We start from the raw sequence: 22774 nt of genomic DNA, 5'->3' as shown, positions 1-22774 counted from the left end.
TATAATATCATTAAAATTATACTTCTTTCAATATGCTAGTCATTGTTTCTTTTCTAATAACTTAAAAAAAGTATAATTAATTTTTTATAATTAATTATTAACTATGATTTACTAACACTGTATGGAACATCTCTTCATGTAATTGTGAGGAGAAATATGATGAACAAATTAAATTCAAACATTTGTTACAAGAAGAAAAATTCTATACTATAAAAACTTTAAAAATAGAAAATGCAAATGATTTGTATAGACCAATTAAAGGTACAATGAAAGCAAGCTTTTTACTCACAACTGTTGTGAAAGAAATTAAAAATTCAATTTTGAACATTTTTTAACATTATTTTAAATTTGCATCACTTGAGACATTTTCTGATAGAGTGGGTCAAAGAAAAAATATTCACAGGTAATTTCACTTTATACTATTTCAATTAATCATATTAAAAATAATTTATTTAAAAAAAATTTCTACACATGTTTGTTCTTCTTATTGTAGATGTCATTGGAAAGCTGCATGCACATCAAGAGATAAAAGAGAAAGAAAATCATACAAATTCAAGACACATCTTCGAAAGAAGTACATACATGCAAAGATGAAACAAACAATACAATAGAAAATGCATACAACTCAACAATTCATAAAGAACATGTCTTCACAAGAATCTACGACATAAAGAAAAAAGCAACAACTCTAACAATAACCAATAAAGAAAAAGGAGGACGAGCGCCACATAATAAGAAGACTAAGTCCATCAACCAAAACAAATGCAAAAATTAAACCACAAAATAAAAATATCATTTTGTACAATTCCAACATCCAAATCTTTTGTATTATAAATTATTTTAAACAAAACACCTTTTAAATTTAACTTTAGTTTACACATATTTAATTTAATTCTACAAAACATAACTATTTTTAATATTTATTATATACTATCATTAATTTATAACTCTCATTCTAGTTTTATTGAAAAATATGAGTGTTAATAAGTGTGACTTGTGCATGTTTGAATCACGAAGATTAGAGAATTACTTGTTCATAAATCTCTGTTTAGACGACTTTAGGCAACATTTGTTTTTGAGAATAGGATAAGAAAATATATTGAAAACAAGACATAAAAGAATAGAGATACAAACTTTTGTATTCTTGTATTCTATTTGGTAATAAATTAGAACAAATTATAAAAATCTAATTTATTCTCATTTTTTTTTCATTCAAAATATTTCAGTGTCTTATCTCTAAAGGGTAATACTAGGTAAACAAAAAAAAAACAGCAAAAATTTGCCTTATTTAGCATTAATTAATTGTCACAACAATTAATGAATACTAAATAAGGTTATGGCTGTTTTTGGCTGATTTTCTTTAGTTACTATACATTTTGGATCTCTAAAAATAAACACAGCCTGGGATGTTGGAAATTTTGGGCCAGATTAGTTGATGCTTGTTCTTGCATTGTTCTCCCAGCAAACCGCACCATCTAAGTTGAAGTAGTAAGAGAGAGGGAGGCAGCTTTTCTCCTTCCATATTCTCCAGCTTGGGACACCAATCAATGTGTAGTTGTTGGAGAGAGGTGAGGCGGAGAAGCTCGTTGCACTCCAATGTCTCCAGATTATCGAAGAAGCATATCTTGAGAGTAGTAAGGGAGGGAAGGTAAGGCAGCGAACCCACCTCTGGGTATGACTTTATGTTCTTACACCCATAACCTGAAATTGTAAGATGAGTGAGGGCGTGCAAGTTGGTCATCCATGATAGATCCCTCATTTGTTCCTCGCAAATTCCCACTTCAAGTGATTTCAAGTTAGGCGGCAAACCACCCTCTGCCAACCTGCAAATGTTTGGGCAGCGTTGTATGTTGAGAGACTGTAGACTTGGGAGTAGACTCTTCATGTCACATGGTAATGCCTCCAACTTTGAGCACCACGTGACTTCAAGATGAGTCAAGTTGGGTGCAGCCAGTCCTTCTCCTGCAAATGACACTAATTTGTCGCAGAAACCGATGGAGAGACGTTGAAGAGCAGCGTGTGGTGCCTCTGACATTAACACTGATTCCAGATTCCTACACCGTTTTACATGGAGATTCTTGAGATTGGGAAAGACATCCAACGACAAGGAGGTCAGTGAATCACAGCTGTCATGTATTACTAGCTCTACCAAATCATACTTGTGCTGTCGTAGCTGGGGTAATTCTAGTTTTCTACAGCACAAGATGTGTATTTCTTGGAGGCAACGTAGATGGTTGATGCTGATCATTGCCTTCAATGCAGACTCCATCACAGATTCACATCCGCTAATTGATAAAGTACCCCCATTAAGAAACATGGCCTCGGTTTGCCGGTTTATAAAGAGATCGCCTATACGTAGTTTGCGAACTTTGGAAACATCCGACAAAGAAGAAACTATTCTGAAGAATACCTGATTAAGCATCTCTTCCTTCAACATTGGGCAATTTCTTATTTCAAGCTTCCTAAGTTGAGGAAATCTTTCCGACTCAGATACGTGCCACACCTCCCAACATGCCATGTTATGAAATACCAAAGTCTCCAGTGAGGGGAACGGTGCAATATGCGAAGAATGATGATCTCCTCCATTCTTGTAAAACTCCTCGCCAATACTCCTCAGCTGATCGAAACCTTCAATGCGCAGGGACTTAAGAGATGGCAGCTGTCCAAGTGAAGGCAGCATGCAGCAATTGTTGCAAGACTTTAGAGATACACGTGTCATGTTTTCGTAGGAACAGTTCCCCAACCAATCTGGAAATATTGTACCCTTGTATCCCTTGATTTTCAACTCTTTCAACCCATTCTGCGGCTGCAAGTTATCGAGGATGTCTCTTTCTTTTTGTGTACTTGAAACCAAATCATCACCTGAAGACCATTTCAAACATAATTCATCAATGTGCTTCTTATCCATTATCTTTGCCCTCTTTGCCTCTTCCACATCAACAATATTCTCCAACTTCTTAATCTCAACGGATCCATGAAGATTTACCATCCCTCCTAACTCCTGAACTCCATTGTCTTTGTGCTTGCCAACGACAAAGGAACTTAAAACGTGCAACTGATTCAATTTGCTCATTTTTCTGGGCATTTCTTTCAAAGAAGTTCCTCTAATATCAAGATGCCGCAGATTCACAAGGTTATGCAAACCACTAGGCAGCGTAGTTAGCTCAGAACATTGATATAACTTCAATATTTGCAAATTACACAAGTTACACAAAGACTCTGGCAAGGTCTTAATATCATCAGTCCAAGAGAGATTTAAGTAGCGCAGATGGATCAATTTTCCTATTAAATTACGCACCTCATCAAGTTTTCTAAAGGATAAAACTCTCAAGTATTTACACTTTGATAATATCTCACATGTTGCCCCTTCAATGTTGCAGTTGGGAGACGAGAAATTGCCAAACAATAATAACGTTCTCAAAGATTCTACTTTAGAAATAGAATTATAAAGTTTTGAGCTACAATGACTTAGATCTACAAACAAATGCCGAGTCTGAATCTTTATCTCCTCCTCTTTACCAAGTTCTTCTGAGTTGCAATAGAAATCTCCAGCAAGGAATATTGCTAAGTCATGCAAGAGATCATGCATCACAAAATAATCATCAAAGCCTTCACTCTTGGTGAAAAATAATCTGGAAGTTAGTTCATCAAAACACTCACAACCAACTTCTTCTAAACTTTCTCCTCTCTTTGGTGATGGTAAAAGATCCTCTATCATCCACAAAAATATTAATTCATGTTTCACAAATTCAAAATCCTTGGGAAACAAAGCACAATAAACAAAACAACGCTTTAAATATGGAGAAAGATGGAAGTAACTTATCAGTAATGCTGGAATAATCTTACTCTTCTCCACCGAAAATTCCCAAATATCACTCATTAGTATCTTGTTCCATTCCTCAACATCATGATTAGTACGTAACAAGCGACCAAGTGTTTCTGCAGCTAATGGCAAGCCATCACACTTTTTGACAATCTTTCTGCCTATTTCTTCGAGTGCTGCTCTCCCATTTGACTGTGGAAAAGATGCATTTTCTGCAAACACTGACCAACAATAATCCTCCGACAACTTCCTGAGAAAATAAGGCTGACAATTTTGAACTGCGGAAGCAACATTTTCCTCCCGAGTAGTCAGAAGAACAATACTTCCCTTTCTCCCATTTTGTTGAAAAGGGGTCATAAAATTACTCCATTTGTCACCATCATCACTCCAAACATCATCAAGAACAATAAAGAACTTCTTATTGGACAATTCTTCTTTCAAAGCATTGTGAAGGGAATTGAAATCATCGAGACTACAAGTACCTCCATGGATCTGCTTTATGACATTCCTTGTAGTCTCAACAACTTCAAACTTCTCCGAAACGCAAACCCATGCTTTCAGATCAAATCCCTCCATCAACTCTGCATTGTTGTACAGCCATTGGGCTAAAGTTGTTTTACCAATCCCACCTATGCCAACAATAGCAAACACAAACAAGTGATGATCATTGTTGTCATTCAGCATCTTGATTAAGGCCTTCTTGTCATCCTCCCTGCCATACACACTCCCTTTTACGAGAGAACTGGATGGAGTCCTCCATGATGAGCTACCAGTGGGAATCTTTTCAAGACCAAGGAAATCTTTTTGTTTTCCAAGATCTTCAATTCCTCTAACTACCCCTTCTATCTTGTCTACCATGTCATCTCTATCTCGGTTGATGAAGAAGCTAAGGGACCAGGAAGAACTTTCCTCCTTTTGAGTGACGGCTTTGGTGAGGACAGTGTCGAGCAAGTCCTCAGCACAGTAAACAGCGTCCCGGAGACTATCAAGCCACTTCCTCACAGATGGATTACCAAACTGCTTCATCTCAGCATCAGCAACAAGAGCTTCAGCACCCAACAGAGCAGTCTTCAGCCTTTGAACCAAGTCAGAGCCAAGTTTCTTGCCCAAGACCAAGTTGATAGCATCCATTGTAAGGAAACGGTCAAAGACAACGTTAATGAAGCCAGAAAGAAAAGCTCCACCAACAAGTGCACCAGCCATGATATGATCTCAACAACAACAGAAAAGTGAACGGATTTGCAGAGAAAGGTAAGAGAACAATGGTTGCAGGGTGTAGTGAACTCAATAGAGGGGTTTTCTTAATCAAGTTTTCAAAGAAGGCGTCCTACATGATATCACGTGGTATCAGTCTCCAAGGTAACTATAAAAAATTCGGTTCCATTAGTTAAATTCTTGTTTGAAAGAAGCAACACATTGTTAAATAGCAAAAATATTAGTGGTGTGGTTTCACTGTGACCAATGGACACTAGTCTTTGTGGGAATTATATAAAACTAAGGAGTATGAATCTGCATATCAATCATGGTATTATGGTAATAATATAAGGTTAAAATCTGTTGGCAATAGACATTGGCTTTCACGCTTTCACGTGATGATAGCTAGCTTATCTATGAGGTTGCTTTAAAAAATAACTCTGTACACTGTTAAATATGTGATGCTTTGGGACTAATAAATTTTGTATTTTTATTTCTGATAGTTTATATAGAATTGAAAGTTGAGGAAGCTTTTAAATGTTGCACGACCAAATTTAATCATGTATACAAGTATATGTAATTACAGAATTAGGCGCTCATGATGATTCTTTTATTGGATTGCTGGATGTAAACGTTATCTTCTTGTCAGAGAAATACAGATAAAACCAAGAGAATTTTCCAAAGAAAGTGGTATATACAAGCTAACTGTTAAAACTGTTCTTTGGAAGGTACAGCACAATTGGATTTTATCTTTAATCCTAACTCTTTACTATGCAGTGTGATTGCAAGACTAGCTTGATGTGTGACCAATGGAACTGTTATCTTTGTGAAAATTCTGTTGCACAGTTAAAACTTTTTCGTAGAAGCTTTATAATGCATGGCAATAGCGTGTGTGATTCTTCATTTTTGTTGAATCACCAAAAATTATTCTGTTTTGATCATAAAGATTCCTTCTTGTGATAATGTTATATATTTGTGGTCCAACTCCAGAGGCAAGATGCTTAATTTACATTAACGTTGTACAATTATTTTTTCCACAAGGCATAACATAGGCACACTATGGCAATAGATAATAGCAGCAAAATATTAAAGAGAAGGCAGAAAAATAAAGAAAGTTTTGTTATTATTCAAATCAAAGGAACAGAATAGAGAAGTTTCAGAACTCGAAAGCACTGACCACACATGCACAACTATTCTACATAAGAAAATGGTCACCCAAAAGATTACTCCAAATTGAAGAACTGTGAGTGAAGAATCTCCGGTTAAAATTTCAGCTCACTATCACAAGATTTTACCATCCAATGTTCACTTGATGAAGACAAGTTGCTGATGGAAAAACCTGCTCAACTTTTTTTCTTGTGTCCACTCAAGTTACTCTTAGTATGTTTGTATTTCCAATGACTAACAAAGGGAGGGTCATGGATTATCTTGAGAGCCAATACTTTCATTTCTTGGTAGCCATTGATGGTAAGATTCCCGATATTATGGGAAGTCTGAATAGGCTTGTCTTGCTTAATTTGTCAAATAACATGTTTACTAGCAGCATCCCATCTTCGTTGGGAAAGCTTTCAAATCTTGAAGCGTTGGACCTTTCTGCCAATAGCCTGTCCCAACAACTCAAAGAGTTAACATTTTTGGAATTCTTCAATGTGTCTTTCAACAATCTCTCAGGTCCAATACCAGAAAATGGGCAACTTTCCACTTTTCAAGATAATTCATTTGAGGGAAACAAAGGTTTATGCGGGTTTCAATTGCTGAACAAATGTGAAGATCGTTCTAAGCTTCCACTACCAACAACACTTGATGGTGATCAAGACTCTGAGTTAGGATCTTTCTTTGAATTTAATTGGAAGGTAATTCTAATTGGATATGGGGGTCGCCTTTGTTGCTGGGTTAGCACTGGGAAATGCTTTTGCTGGAGATGTTTATTATGTTGCTGAAGAGTATCTTTTAAGTCACAAATCTAGATGTTGGTTTTTTCATGTGTGTAATCTTAGACTATTTTTATTTTTGTGTGTTGCATTTGAAGTTGTTGTGTTCCTTTTATGTAAGAGTCTGCTATGTGTATACCCAAATAAAAGTAGGCAAGGGAAAAAGATAAATATAGTCTGTTATATATCTATTTTGTTTTGCTATTTTTGATGTAAGAAAAGTCATACATTGTGTTCTTTGCTTAAATAATCCATTTCCCTTTGCATATTCTCTCTCATGCTTATGCCAAAACAGGAAAACTTGTAAAAGGTAAAGAGAAGCAATTTTTTTTAAAAAAAAAAAAAACAAGTATTCGCTGAGAATAAAAGCTTAAGTAGGATCAATTTAAATGCTAAATGTGAGAGAGAAAAAAAATATTATTACAGAAATACAGATGAATGGAGAATAGTTGGATGGAGAAGTGTTTGAGTGTTTAGTAGTACTTGAGTCTCAAGTTTAGGATGTTGGGAGTATTGGTGTGAAGGCTTCAACCATGTTATGTAATTACTTAAATCAAAGTTGGTGACAACATTTTCCTCTGTACTCAATTGCTGTTATGTCATAGGTTCGTGCTGCTTCCTCTTGTGTGCCTGGTGCCTGCATTTGTTAACAAAATGTTACTTCCATTTTTTCTTTTAGAGGTTGGTTGAACTTGGTTTTTGAAATTGCAAATGTGTTTCTTCTGTAATCCTCAGAATTTTAAAAGTAACGTTTAAGACCTGAAATTATTTCGTAAATGGTTTTATTTTATAGTCAGTCAACTATTAGTCAACTTGGTGGTTGGCCAATGATGTGAGATGCTATATTGAATGCTAACATGTTAGTTGGTATGGCACATCAACAAAACTGTTGTTGTTAACCGATCAAAGACTAAAATGACTAAGGAAATATAATTTTAGGGATTAAGTAGTAAATTTGAAAATTAAGAGACTTAAGCACGCTTGAAACTTTGAGTGACCAAATTGAGCCTTTGTTGAGTTGTGTTGATTTTAACATACTGTATGTATGTTCCAAGGTAAGGATATTTGTTTCCAAGAACTCTTCCATTCTGATGATGCCTGCAGATCATTGACAAAGCATTAGTGATTCATATCCAACCCCAAAATGCACATTTGTGCTGTGTTCATAAAGACTACCACTACTCTTTGTGCAATAACTTTATTAAAAGAAAATCATATAATTTGTTCTTTGCTTTTGTGCATTCCTTCTATTTATGTTTTATATTGAGAATTATTTCATATAGGTTGCTTTTGGATACTCAAACATAAGTACAAGATAGCTATATATAATTAATCTCCACTATTAATAAATACAAAACGTATGAGTTTTTTTTTTTTTTGGGAAATAAAAATTTTGTGTATATCTCTATATTCACAACAAAAGGAATTTAATTTCTATATTTCTGTATTTATCTTAAAGATAATATTCAGGTGCAACAATAGTGTTCCTTTTTTCACTTTCGAATAAAATAGAGTTGAAGTATTAGACTTTAGGCTACAGAAAAATATTAGAGTAAAACCTTAAGGACTGATTTGGGTAATTACTAAAAAAAAATACTAACAGGTAATTTTATTTTATATTATTTCAATTATTTTTATTAAAAATAACTAATTAAAAAAATTACACATCTTTGTTCTTTTTATTGTAGATGTCATTGGAAAACTACATCAAGAGATTAAGAAGAAAGAAAATCATACAAATTCAAGACACATCTTGGGAAAAAAACATACATGCAAAGATGGAACAAACATCATAATAGAAAGTGCATACAACTCAACAATTTATAAAGAATATGCCTTCACAAGAACGTCGACAGAAAGAAAAAAGCAACAATTCTAACAATAACTAATAAAGAAAAAGGATGACGAACGCCACATAAGAAGACTAAATCCATCAACTAAAACAAATGCAAAAATCAAACTACCAAATAAAAATGTCACTTTGTACAACTCCAACATCTAAATTTTTTGTACTACAATTTATTTTAAACAAAACACTTTTTAAATTTAACTTTAGTTTACACATATTTAATTTAATTCTACAAAATATAGTCATTTTTAATATTTATTATATATTATCATTAATTTACCGTTCGCGCATTGCGCGGGTCTCATTCTAGTTTACTTCAATTTGAACATCATGAAATAAACTCGGTATATTTATTAGATATTACACATTTTTTAAAACTATCATGTTACGAAAATGGATCCTCTTCAATTTTTTTAACACTTGAAAAAATAAAGTGTGATCTCTCACCATTAATTTTATAAGTGGGATCAAAAATAAATATAAAAGAAAACGCAATCAAAGATAAAAGATCACAACTGACACTATTTAATTTTTTTTTTTCACGGGAAAGGATCCACTCCATCATGTTACCACTTTAGGACATCATAATCATAAATAATAATTATGATGGTTATATAGAGGGCTAGAATTTAAATATGAACCTATGAAGCTCATTTAACCACAAGACCAATATGCTAATTTTAGTTTCACTAATAATAGTAGAAGTAAATCACTAAAATAGGTAAATGTTGAGCTTTAATAACGAGACTGAAGTATGTGTTGATATTTTTCTCACTTCTCCGTTATTATTCGCTGCAGCAATTGAGAAACAAACACAATATTATATTCAAAAACCTAACATAATTTTGAACAAGAAAAATAAACTAAAATTTAAGCTTGAGAATCATTAGCATCAATTTAGACCAATTAGTATCGTTTATATTTATGGGTAATGCTAGGTAGATAAAAAAAAAACAGTCAGAACTTGCCTTATTTAGCATTAATTAATTGTGGCAACAATTAATGAATACTAAATAAAGCAAGTTATAGCTGTTTTTGACTGATTTTCTTTCGTTACCAAATATTTTCGTATATTTATATAGTATATCTGTATATTAATTATAGAATTCTATGCCTTTATTACTCTGATTCATTTAGCACCTATAAATACCCCTTATATATTGTACCTTTGATCACACTGAATAATACACTTTTCAGATTACTCTCTCAGTCTCTTGTTTCCACGACCCGCGCACGACCCAACCCGACCCGCACCTGACCCGCGCCTCCACCTCACCGCCAGCGTGTCTCTCTCGTCCACTCAAGTGCTGCCACGTGTCATTGTCTCGCTGACGTGGCAGACAAGCGGGATCCTCCCTAAGGTTTTTTGGTGAGCTCTTTCCGATTCTGCACTCCGATTTCTCATTTTCTGCTCCGAAATTGCCGTTTTCTCTCCTCTCTTTGATCTTTGTGACCACTATCATGAAAAAGCCAGATGTTTTTGCTACCACCGACAGAAAGGGTAAATTCTGTCGAAACTATAACCATTCTGGGCACCTCTTCCCCGACTGTCCTTCTGTTGAATGTCGCACATGCCACCAGACAGGTCACATTAGCTACCATTGTTCACAGCTGTTTTGCCGTTACTGCAAGTTCTCAGGACATTTAATTACTGCATGTCCTACTCGCCCACCATGTCCTGATCCACTCCACTCGTCTCCTGTCTCTCTATCTGATATTGCATCTCTTCTTCAGCATCTTCTCTCTATTTCTGGTAATACCCCTACTGCTTTATCGACCCCTCCAGGTAATTCTAAATGGTACTTTGACTCGGGTTGCTTTAATCACATGTCTCCGTTGCATAATATTTTCTCGTCTATGTCTACCACTACAAATGGACCTTCTGTCAATATTACAAATGGCTCCCTCTTGCACGCAACACACAAGGGTTCTATATCCCAGTCAACTCTTAATCTTCCTGATACTTATTATATTCCCAAATTAAACTTCAATCTTATTTCTATTGGTCAACTTGTTGATCTGGGTTTTGAAGTCACTTTTTCCGTTTCTGGCTGTCGTGTACAGGATCCTCGGACGGGACAAATCATCGAGACTGGACGTAAGGTCGGAAGGTTGTTTGAACTCGAGAATCTTCATATTCCTCCTGTACCAAATCTCTGTGCTGCTTCTTCTCCCTCTACCCTTCACTTATGGCATCAACGTCTTGCCCACACCTCCTTAGGAGAACTGCGTCCTCTTGTGTCTCAAGGTGTTTTAAGTCAGGTTTCAAATGAATATTTTGATTACATTTCTTGCCAAACTGCCAAACAACCTGTTTTATCTTTTCACAATAATTTATCTCTTGCTTGCTCTTCTTTTGATCTCATTCACTCTGATGTTTGGGCCCCCGCTCCCACTGCCTCTATGGACGGAGCTCGATACTTTGTCATTTTCATTGATGATTATTTCCGTTTTACTTGGGTTTATTTGATGACTAATCGCCATGAGTTACCTCAGATCTATATCAACTTTGCTACTATGATTAATACCCAGTTTTCCAAGGTCATTAAGGTTTTCCGACGTGATAATGCTATGGAATACCGTGATTCCAAACTCTTAGCCTTTCTTGTAGAACAAGGTACTTTGTCAGAGTTTTCTTGTCCTGGTACGTCTCAACAAAATGGTAGAGCTGTACGCAAACACCGTCACATTCTTGACTCCGTCTGTGCAATGCTCCTTTCTTCTTCGTGTCCTGAGTGTACTTGGGGTGAAGCTGTTCTTACTGCTGTTCATGTTATCAATAGACTCCCTTCTTCTGTTCTTGGTAATGTTACTCCCTTTGAGCGTCTTTATCATACCCCCCAGATTGTAGTTCTCTTCGAGTTTTCAGTTGTGTATGTTTTGTTCTTCTTCAGCCTCATGAACATAGTAAACTTGAACCTCGGGCTCGTATGTGTTGTTTCCTTGGTTATGGCACTGAACACAAAGGTTATCGTTGTTGGAATCCTCTCTCTAAACGTATTCATATATCTCGTCATGTTGTCTTCTGGGAGCACCACATGTTTTCTCGGTTCTCATCCTTTGAGTCCATTCCTACTACTCAGTCACCTTTGTTTACTAACCCCAATGTTGATCTTTTTCCTAGTGATGATTCTCTAGATTCTTTCTCGAGTGACCCTCCACAGCCTCCTGTTCTTCAGCCTTCTCCATCTCCCGATGATTCCAGACCGGACGATGATCCTACTCCTACCGTCATGCCTCCTCCTCCCGCTCGTTCTTCTACGGTAAGGAATCCACCTCCTCATCTTCTTGATTATCATTGCTTTTCTACTATCCTTCATCAACATGAACCTAAGTCATTTAGAGAAGCCTCCTCAAACCCAAATTGGCGACAAGCAATGCAGGAAAAAATACAGGCACTTGAAAAAGCACACACTTGGGATCTGGTTGATCCTCCTTCTAATCAGAAAGTTGTGGGCAGTAGATGGGTATACAAGATCAAGACTCGCTCTGATGGCTCTATTGACCGTTATAAGGCCCTCTTGCTTGCTCAAGGTTGTATGCAAGAGTATGGTATTGATTATGAAGAGACTTTTTGCTCCTGTTGCTCGTCTTACGTCTGTTAGAGCTCTTCTTGCCATTGTCGCGGTTAAAAAATGGTCTCTCAATCAGATGGATGTGAAGAATGCATTTCTTAATGGGAATTTGAAAAAGAAAATCTATATGAAACCACCTCCGGGATATCCTTGTCCTTCTAATAAGGTATGTCTCCTTCGCAAGGCACTTTATGGACTTAAGCAAACTCCTCGTGAATGGTTTGACAAGTTCAGCACTACCATATGCAGTCTTGGTTTTACTTCTAGCCCTCATGAGAATTCTCTCTTCATTCGTAAAAGCGAACGTGGAGTTGTTCTTCTACTTTTGTATGTTGATGACATAATCATTACTGGGGATGATGTTGATGGTATCTCTTATCTCAAGGCCTCACTTCACCGTACCTTTGAGATGAAAGATCTTGGTTCTCTCAACTATTTTCTTGGTCTCGAGGTCATCTCCACCGATGATGGCATCTATCTCTCTCAGGCTAAGTATGCTTCAGATCTTCTTGCTCGCGCTGGGATTACAGATAATCGCACTGAGTCTACTCCTCTTGAGCCTAATGTTCGATTTACCCCTATGGATGGCACTGTTTTGGATAATCCGACTCTCTATCGACAGTTAGTTGGCGGTCTCGTCTACTTAACTGTCACCCGACCAGACATCGCCTATCCGGTTCATGCACTTAGCCAGTTCTTGTCAGCTCCTCGTATGACTCACTATTCGGTAGTTCTTCGCATTCTTCGCTACATCAAAGGCACTCTATTTCATGGCCTTTATTTTTCTGCCCATTCCTCTTTGTCTCTTTAGGCTTACTCTGATGCTGGTTGGGCTGGTGATCCCACTGATCGTCGTTCTACTACTGGTTACTGTTTATTTCTTGGCAACGCTCTCATTTCTTGGCGTGCTAAGAAGCAAACGTTCACTGCTCGCTCAAGCACAGAAGTTGAGTACCGTGCCCTCGCTGACACCACTGCTGAAGTTATTTCAGTTCGTTGGCTTCTCGATGATCTGGGTGCTCTTCAGTCGTCCCCTACTGATGTTTTTTGTGATAACCGCAGTGCTATTCAGATCGCCCATAATGATGTGTTTCATGAACGCACCAAACACATTGAGATTGATTGTCACTTTGTTCGGCAACGTATCCTTATTGATGCTGTTCATCTCATTGCTGTTGGAACACTAGATCAGACTGCTGATATCTTCACGAAAGCTCATCACCCGACTCGTTTCCGGACTTTGTTATCCAAACTCAAGTTGGTATCCTTAGCTCCCACTTGAGTTTGAGGGGGGATGTTAGAGAATCATTAGCATCAATTTAGATCAATTAGTATCGTCTATATTTATATAGTATATCTGTATATTAATTATAGGATTCTATGCCTTTATTACTCTGATTCATTTAGCACCTATAAATACCCCTTGTATATTGTACCTTTGATCACATTGAATAATACACTTTTCAGATTACTCTTTCAGTCTCTTGTTTTTAACAAAGCCTTCAGAAGAAAAGCAGAAGAATAATATGCGATTCTTGAATCGTGTCATTCATGAGTTTTTTGTCAGATACAACACCACCAAATAACAAAGCTCCAGAACATTATGATTGACGAGAGGAAAAAAAAAAACTAGAAGATATGATGCTATTGACCAGATAGGCTGTATGTGTGGCAGGACCAATCTAACAACCCTCTTGACACCATCATGCCCTCCGATCCCTACTCAGAATTGAAACCAGTGACAGATCCATTATTCACTTAGCAAAATTCAATAATACTTGAGCTATTCGAAAAAACCACGTAGAGAGACTGAGTTCTTTTTTTTTTCCAAAGAGAAAGAAAACACTGAATCTTAATTTTAGATTAAATACTTTTTTATTTTTTTATTTTTTATATATATTTTTTATTTTAAATTTTTTATTTTTAAATTGTTTCAGATTTAAAATTATAAAACTAAAGTTAATTGAATTTTTTTTTTTGGTCAAGTGGATTGGACAGCCTCCAATATTAGGCATTACACCCATGTTTCACACACACACACTACCATGGGTATCATGGGTTCTTACAGCCTCAGTTGGGATTAAAAGAGGGGTGGCAATGGGTAGGGTAGGGTAGGGTTTGGATCCAACCCTAACCCTACTCGCTCTTAATCCGCGAGTACCCAACCCTACCCGCGGGTTACAAAAAATATACAATATTATTGTATAACTTGATGATAATTTAAAATAGAACTGATTTTTATGTAAAAAAAAAAATTAAATTATCAATTAATGATTTTCTTTTAGTGGTTAAGGATCTTTTGCATTTAGTGAGAGGTCTTTGATTTAACATCTACTTAAAACATATTTTTATATAAGTGTATAATATAAACATATATAGAGTGCGAGTTGGTCAAACCTCAACCCTACCCGACCCGCATGAAAACCCTACCCGTACGAAAACCCTATCCTACCCGCTGCGGATCGGGTTGGCAACCCTACCCGATCGGGTGGGGTCGGGTTGGGTACCCGCGAGTAGGGTACATATTACCACCCCTAATTAGAACCCGGATGCAGTGTTGTATGAGGCAGATAGGTATACCATCTGTGCTGGGCCTCTGCTGCCAAGTTAATTGAATTTGACTAAATTAAAATGATTAGGATAGTTTTTGTCCAATAAAAAAAAATATTTAAGTTTTTGTAAAATTAAATATCTACAAACTGACTAAATTAAATTTTATTTTTTGGTATTGACTAGAGCAAACAGAGATTTACACTCGCCAATAAACTAGGTTTTGTTTTTGGGTGATAGCCAACAAACTAGTTTAATAATTTCCACACATTTGATATTTTTAGGTCAAAAGTAATAGAGTTTCTGAATAATGAATTTACATTGGGCTTATTGGGCCCAGAAGTAGGATCAGAAAATGGGCTTCAAAGAGAATACACACTCCTGACAAAAAAAAACACAAAAGCGATAGACAAAATTAATTGAGAACTTAGTCCAAAAAAAAAAATTAATTGAGAACAAAGACATATATATAAGGCACAACTAGGGTTTTAAGGTTGGAGCAGGGAGAGGCAGTCTCTGTGCTTTTGAATCAGCCAAGATGGGTATGCTTTCAAAATCATCGCTCTTCTCCAATTGCAACGCCAATTTTCTGATGATTTCACAGAATCAAAGCAACGCCAATTATGTGATGGATTTGTTTGTTGTGTTTCAGGTATTTCCAGGGATTCTATGCACAAGAGGCGCGCCACTGGTGGCAAGAAGAAGGTTTGGAGGAAGAAGAGAAAGTACGATTTCACTCTCTTTTTCAATTCTCTTTGTTTTTCTTAATTCTGTTTTTCATTGCATTTTGAATGTACATTTGTTTTAATGAATTAGGAATGCAATTTTTATATTTGTAGGGTAATGTATTCGATCTAGCTAGTTTCATTTTTAGTTTAGGGTTTTTGGATTAGGTTTGGGAATGAAGAACTGACAATGTTAGCTCATTGGAATGTTGCCTGCAAAATGTAGAACTTGTATGAGAGTCACTGTTATTTGTTATGAAGGTTCCAATGGCTTCTTCTGATATGTGTTATTTGATAATTTTTTTATATATTTAGGAAATAGAAAACCATAAGTACTGAAAGTGGAGATGCAATGCAATGAGCTTGTTTTATTTTCTAATCCTATAGAAAATCGAAAAGAGCAAATAGGCCCTATATAATTTAATAGAATATCAAAGTCCTAATAGTTTGTATAAAGCCAAAATACTTATATGGTGTAATATAGGTATGAGCTTGGACGCCAACCAGCCAACACTAAGCTATCGAGCAATAAGACGGTCAGGCGGATTCGTGTTAGAGGTGGCAATGTGAAGTGGAGGGCATTGAGGTTGGATACAGGAAACTATTCGTGGGGAAGTGAAGCTGTGACTCGCAAGACTCGTATTCTTGATGTTGTTTACAATGCCTCAAACAATGAGCTCGTGAGAACTCAGACCCTTGTCAAGAGTGCCATTGTTCAGGTTGATGCTGCTCCATTCAAGCAGTGGTACCTTCAGCATTACGGTGTTGATATTGGCAGGAAGAAGAAAACAGCAGCTGCCAAGAAGGATGCTGCTGAGGTGAAGCCTTCGGAACTTTTCTCTTTGTTCTGTTTTAATATGATAAGCTTTCGGCTCATTTTTTTTCCAGTCTTCATAATCAGTGTAAATGGATAAAGCTAATGATCAACCACTTCTTCCTGCTCCATAACAACCTAAAATGGGGAGATTATTTTATTACTCCTAAGAATTTAACTCCAGCAATATAGGAAATTCTGGGAAGTGATATTTCCTTTTAACAAAATCCTAGAAACTAAGCTGTATGCATAATGATATTCATCCAATGTTCCTTTATTGAAGCCCAATTGATAATTTATTTTTATCCTTTTCATGTTGAACTTGGGGGTTCTTGCATTGTTTGTCTTACAAATGTATTATTTATTTGTCATTACTCATGAACATGTCAAGATTTTAAATAACCACCCTGATACACTGGTTTATGTTTATCGCATCCACTAATAGTGTCAAAAGATTGATCATATGAAATATTTGTTTTTGTTTGATGCTTTGCATATAATTTATGAAAATATATTAATAGCATTTATTTTAAAATTGGCTTGTGTGTGTAATATTAAATCTTCATCATCCTTTTCACCCTCCGAATCTGATTTGTCTTGTACTTCAATTTTGCATTTAAGAATTTTAGTTTTCACTTTCCATTAAATCAAATGCAAATAATACGCAAAACAAATAAAATCTGATGTGATTTCCTATTATGCATTGATGTCTAATTTGCAGGAAGGTGAGACCCCTGCAGAGGAAGCCAAGAAAAGCAACCATGTGCAAAGAAAAATCGAGAAACGCCAGAAAGATCGCAAACTTGATCCCCATATTGAAGAGCAGTTTGGTGGTGGGAGATTGCTGGCTTGCATTGCTTCTCGACCTGGTCAATGTGGCAGGGCTGACGGGTAATGCATATAACTCTTGCTCGACTGAACTTTGTTCTAATTTGTTTCATGATCCATTCCTTATTTTTGCCCCCTTGAATCTTGCAGCTACATTTTGGAAGGTAAGGAGCTTGAATTTTACATGAAGAAAATCCAGAAAAAGAAGGGAAAGGGTGCTGCTTAGTTGTACTTTTCTCGTACTTGTATTTTGGAATTAGTTGTCTCTGTTGGAGATTGGTTCCATTCTGGGTGATGTTTCACCGTCATCACCTTCTGAGTGAAGCCATGGCACTTTAGTGTGACTTAATGCGATATCATAGTTTTGTTTTAAATGTGTTTTTTCATTTCTTTTCTTTTTTTGGTTATTGATGAGAACTAGTAGTTTCCTCAAATGTTTTGAAATTGATATTCATGATAACTAACAACCTCTCTAAATTATATTGGTTGATTAGGTTAGAGAGATACATAAGGAATTAAGGATAAGAGTAAATATTGCGTTGTTTTTGAAGTGTATGGGTCTCTTTCAATCGTGCAAATTTTATTCGTTCTTTCACACAAATTGGTCATTTAATCAATGGAAATATTTTGCGTGTCTGGGATGCACAAGTTTTTAACAAATTTTAAGATAATTAGGTTTTTAAAAGGTATTACTATATGATAAATTAGTCTCTTTTCAAAATGTCCGAGGGATTAATTTGTTTAAAGGAAAAAAAGTTTTGAAAAATAATTTGTTAAGCAATAAAGTCTTTGTTATAGAATCTTAGTGGTCAATTTAGGTGTTTGTATATTTTAAACAAGCATTTTTTTCCCTCTTAAAAGTTTTTCAACTGCAAATGAGCACAATATCTCTAAATGTGAAAATAAAAAAAATTGCTTCAATCATAAAATAATCCAAAATCTTTTCAAATAAAAACTTATGTTGCCCAGCCAACTTTGGTTGGTGATTAAGTAGATTTTAAATCCGCAACAAATTAGTTATTGTTAGGCCGGAAATATCATAAAACAAATTTTCCGTGAAGAACGAACAGGGACAACATTGTGATGACCATGACGATAATGAACAATTTTCAATTTGAGGAAATTCCATACATGGAAAGGCTGAAGTAGGATAGATAATGAACAATTTTCAATTTGAGGAAACTCCATACATGGAAAGGCTGAAGTAGGATAAATAAAATAAACCGCAGTCGAGTTAATGAAGCAAAGACATCAAACACTTCCTATTTTTTGGCAAGTTCACACCTAAAAACAAATCATAGAATCAAATCTAAAGATCCATCATTTCATAAACCATATTGAATCCTTCAACTGCTTTAGACTCTTGAAATAACTGCCATTCTTGATCATCACCTACTGTCAACGGCACACATTTCTTAGACGATAGAGGCCATTTAGAGCTTACGTTAAAGAGTTTTAAGGCCAAATGGAAAAACGCACTTTGGTCAATCTTGTTTATTTAAGAAAAAGGTATTACGCACATTATTATCTTGATTTGACAATATAACTAAGCGAGGTTATCCATCAATATCAATTTCAAAACATTTTTAATGAAAATTACTAGTACTCTTCCAAAATAAATAAAATTAAAACAAAACTAATATATCAATACGCATTAGGTCACACTAACATGTGCTATGGCTTCATTCAGAAGGTGATGACGGTGAAAAATCACCAAGAATGGAGCCATTCTCCAACAGAAACGACCAAATCCAAAATACAAGTATGAGAATAGAACAATTAAGCAGCACCCTTTCCCTTCTTCTTCTGGATTTTCTTCATATAAAATTCAAGCTCCTTACCTTCCAAAATATAGCTGCAGCATTCAAGAGGGAATGAAATAAGTAACAGATCAAGAATCAAATTAGACAAAATTCAGTGCAACCCAAACAAGCAATAGTTGTATGCATTACCCGTCAGCCCTGCCACATTGACCAGGTCGAGAAGCAATGCAGGCCAGCAATCTCCCACCACCAAACTGTTCTTCAATATGGGGATCAAGCTTACGATCTTTCTGGCGTTTCTCGATTTTTCTCTGCACATGGTTGCTTTTCTTGGCTTCCTCGGCCGGGGTCTCACCTTCCTGCAAATAAGACATCGATGGATAATAGGAAAACACATCAGCCAATAAACACACTAATGCAGTTGACTTTATAAATCAATTATAGGTTAGCTAAATATCACTATAGGAAAACACTTTAGCCTCGGCAATGCTTTCTTTATTTTGCATTTTATGTGCATTTGGCCTAATAGAAAGAATAACTTGCAAATAAACATAATGCAGCATGTAATTACTTCTGATAATTTTTAAAAGGCTTATTCATCTACAATGACTATGAAGACAGGAAACAGAAGTGTGACGAAAGCTTATCATATTAAAACGGAAGAAAGAGAAAAGTTCCAAAGGCATCACCTCGGCAGCATCCTTCTTGGCAGCTGCTGTTTTCTTCTTCCTACCAATATCAACACCATAATGCTGAAGGTACCACTGCTTGAATGGAGCAGCATCAACTTGAACAATGGCACTCTTGACAAGGGTCTGAGTTCTCACGAGCTCATTGTTTGAGGCATTATAAACAACATCAAGAATACGAGTCTTGCGAGTCACAGCTTCACTACCCCACGAATAGTTTCCTGTATCCAACCTCAATGCCCTCCACTTCACATTGCCACCTCTAACACGAATCCTCCTGACCGTCTTATTGCTCGATAACTTGGTGTTGGCTGGCTGGCGTCCAAGCTCATACCTATATTAAACCATAAAAGTATGTTGGCTTTATAAAAATAATTAGGACTTTGATATTATATTAAACAACCATACTAGGTATACACCAAAATTAGCCATCAATATGAAATACATATTAGAATACAAAATGCACATTGAGAATGAGTTAAACAAACATTTTTGTATATTAAATTATATAGGGCTTATTTCCTTTCAGTTAATATTTTCTACAGGATTAGAAAATAAAACAAGCTCATTGCATTGCATCTCCACTTTCAGTACTTATGATTTTCTATTTCCTACATACATAAAACAAAATTATAGAATGACACATATCAGAAGAAGCCATCGGATCATTTATAAAAAATATGTCACTCTCATACAAGGTCTACATTTTGCATCAAACCTCTATGCAACATTCGAAACATAAAAATTGCATTCCTAATCCATTAAAATAACAGTATATTCAAAATGCCATGAAAAACAAAATTAAGAAAAACAAGGAGAATGGAAAAAAGAGAGTGAAATCATACTTTCTCTTCTTCCTCCAAACCTTCTTCTTGCCACCAGTGGCGCGCCTCTTGTGCATAGAATCCCTGGAAATACCTGAAACACAACAAACAAATCCATCACATAATTGGCGTTGCTTTGATTCTGTGAAATCATCAGAAAATTGGCGTTGCAATTGGAGAAGAGCGATGATTTTGAAGCATACCCATCTTGGCTGAACCAAAAGCACCGAGTCGCCTCCCACTACTATCACCAGCTTAAAACCCTAGTTGTGGCGCATATATATGTGTCTATTCTCTTTTTTCTCTTTTGTTCTTTTTTTTTTTTAAAGAACCCTAAGTGTGTGCATTGTTTTTCACTTTTTTTTTGTTCTTTGAGGCCCAATGGGCCTAATGTTAGTTCATAATTTAGATCTAACTACTTTTGCCCCTAACTAACTTGGGTTGGTCGAGTGGTCAGCTCACTCGTCTGCTTAAGCTGTCGGGAGTTTGAACCTCACCTTGTGCATGCAGCAATTCATTGGCCAGCGACAGACCCTTGAATTTATTTTTTGGTGCTAAGAGTTTTTGATCAAGTTTGTACTATATGAGACTTAAACCCAAGACCTCGTGATAAGAAAGAGGAGCATATGCCACTTGAACTAAGGCTCATTGGCAAGAGTGAGTTTTTTTTTAATCAGTGGATTGGACAACCCCCAATTTTAGATACCCAAATGAATTGGACAACTTCTAATCCTAGGTATACAACACACCCACACACTCCTCACATTCCTCACACACTTACCATATTTTTTCCTTAATTGTATCCGATAGGGTTGGAACCTGCTACGCTACCTTTGAGTGAGTTATAATGGCTAGGTTATTTTTCTAACAGATTTTTACCAACATTTTTCTTTTCTAAAGGATATTTTTGGTCATGAAGAGAATTTTCTTAAAGATTTTTTTTCTTGTAACCTTAATAGACCCTCTTATAAAGAGTTATTGTCAAAGAAAATTATAATGGGCTAAGGATTAATGGGCTCATATTTATATTACATTACAATACTAATTTTCAATTCTCTACCCAAAAACAATCTTTCAATAAATGTCGAGAATCCACAACATGTATCAATAATTAACAATAAAATGATAAATAAATCCTTGAGTATTTACGCTTAGGATAGAGTAATTCTTAAAACAAAAGTATCAATAAAGCTCTTTAAATAAATGTGAATACACTATTTTTAAAGGTGAATTTTATGGTGTCTTTGTTATGATGTTTAAATTACTTAACTTTTTTTTTTAAAATAAAAAATAAATCATATAAAATTTATTAAATATTATTTATTTATTTTTTTTTAATAATTTAAGTACAATGTGATAGACACCATATCATTCACCCATTATTCAATTGTAAACCACATTGTCCATATACGACGAAAGTGTAAATCTTAAAATTTTTTTTTTGTCACTTTACTCCAATAATTAATTATTGAGCTTAAGACATATATTTATAACTAAGATCATATCGTACAGTCAACTCAATTTTCATAAAGTGAAATCTATAATTAACTATGATACATATTAAAAATTCTAACATATATTTCTTTTGCCGGAAACTCTCTTATTTTTATTAACCTTGTTTATTTAAGAATTTCACCAACAATTCTCTCAAATGGTAATCCCAATGAGAGACTATAACAAGTAATAAAAATAATGATAATTCTTTGCTAGTAGAGGTAACAAATGAAACGAAATCTACTGTACTGATCCAGTTAACTTGCAAAAAAAAAAAAAGAGTAGTAATAAAAACGGTTAAATACGATTTTGGTTTCTAAGGTATAGGTTGAAATTTTTTTTCATTTCTAACCTTTTGTTATATGTAAAATTGTCCCTAAGGTTTAAAATCAAATTTTAAAATCGTCCTTTTTACTAAAATCCTAAAATTTTGGATCAAATTACCCATAACAAAAAAAATTATAAAATTAAAAAAAAAAAGAAAAAAAGAGTATTTCTGCTCCTGCGGAGAGGGAAGAGAAGAAGAAGAAGGGGGAAGGGAAGAAGAAGAAGTTAAACCTTAGGGACAATTTTAAAATCAAGTTAAACCTTAAGGACCATTTTGTATATAAAAAAAGTTGAGGACGAAAAAAAATTTCAACTGATATCTTAGGGACCAAAATCGTACTTAACCCTAATAAAAAAGTATGCCTAACCCGCAAGCTTAGATACCCTT

At 35.3% G+C, this 22774-nt stretch overlaps 3 protein-coding genes and 1 long non-coding RNA gene across 6 annotated transcripts in view; 1 reads left to right on the top strand and 3 right to left on the bottom strand.

The window, feature by feature from the left end:
- The window catches only part of LOC107618499, a 3505-nt gene extending 2440 nt beyond the window's left edge, over positions 1–1065 (bottom strand). The window contains exon 1 of the long non-coding RNA XR_002353684.1: positions 1031–1065. This is a non-coding gene — a long non-coding RNA (uncharacterized LOC107618499). The remainder of the gene's footprint in view (positions 1–1030) is intronic.
- Positions 1225–5187, bottom strand: LOC107615022 (putative disease resistance protein At3g14460). Of its 3 annotated transcripts, none has more exons than XM_021111551.1 (2): positions 3820–5187; positions 1225–3609 (listed from the first exon to the last, which is right to left on the bottom strand). In XM_021111551.1, the coding sequence occupies exons 1-2, from the start codon at positions 5024–5026 to the stop codon at positions 1385–1387; spliced, it is 3432 nt and encodes a 1143-aa protein (XP_020967210.1). In that variant the 5' UTR covers positions 5027–5187; the 3' UTR covers positions 1225–1384. The 3 variants fall into 3 exon arrangements, with proteins under 3 accessions (XP_020967210.1, XP_020967211.1, XP_016172630.1); XM_021111552.1 differs by having other exon boundaries at positions 3847–5186; XM_016317144.2 differs by having other exon boundaries at positions 1225–5186.
- On the top strand, positions 15363–17767 carry LOC107617927 (40S ribosomal protein S8). Its single transcript, XM_016319816.2, has 5 exons — positions 15363–15464; positions 15575–15647; positions 16132–16465; positions 17183–17352; positions 17440–17767. Exons 1-5 carry the CDS (start codon positions 15461–15463, stop codon positions 17513–17515), a joined length of 657 nt encoding a protein of 218 aa, XP_016175302.1. The 5' UTR covers positions 15363–15460; the 3' UTR covers positions 17516–17767.
- Positions 18839–20920, bottom strand: LOC107617926 (40S ribosomal protein S8). The gene is made up of 5 exons (XM_016319814.2): positions 20769–20920; positions 20587–20659; positions 19742–20075; positions 19242–19411; positions 18839–19144 (listed from the first exon to the last, which is right to left on the bottom strand). Exons 1-5 carry the CDS (start codon positions 20770–20772, stop codon positions 19069–19071), a joined length of 657 nt encoding a protein of 218 aa, XP_016175300.1. The 5' UTR covers positions 20773–20920; the 3' UTR covers positions 18839–19068.

Source organism: Arachis ipaensis, chromosome B09 (genome assembly GCF_000816755.2).
Source record: "Arachis ipaensis cultivar K30076 chromosome B09, Araip1.1, whole genome shotgun sequence".
Lineage (NCBI taxonomy): Eukaryota > Viridiplantae > Streptophyta > Magnoliopsida > Fabales > Fabaceae > Arachis > Arachis ipaensis.
This window is presented reverse-complemented; position numbering and strand designations above follow the sequence as displayed.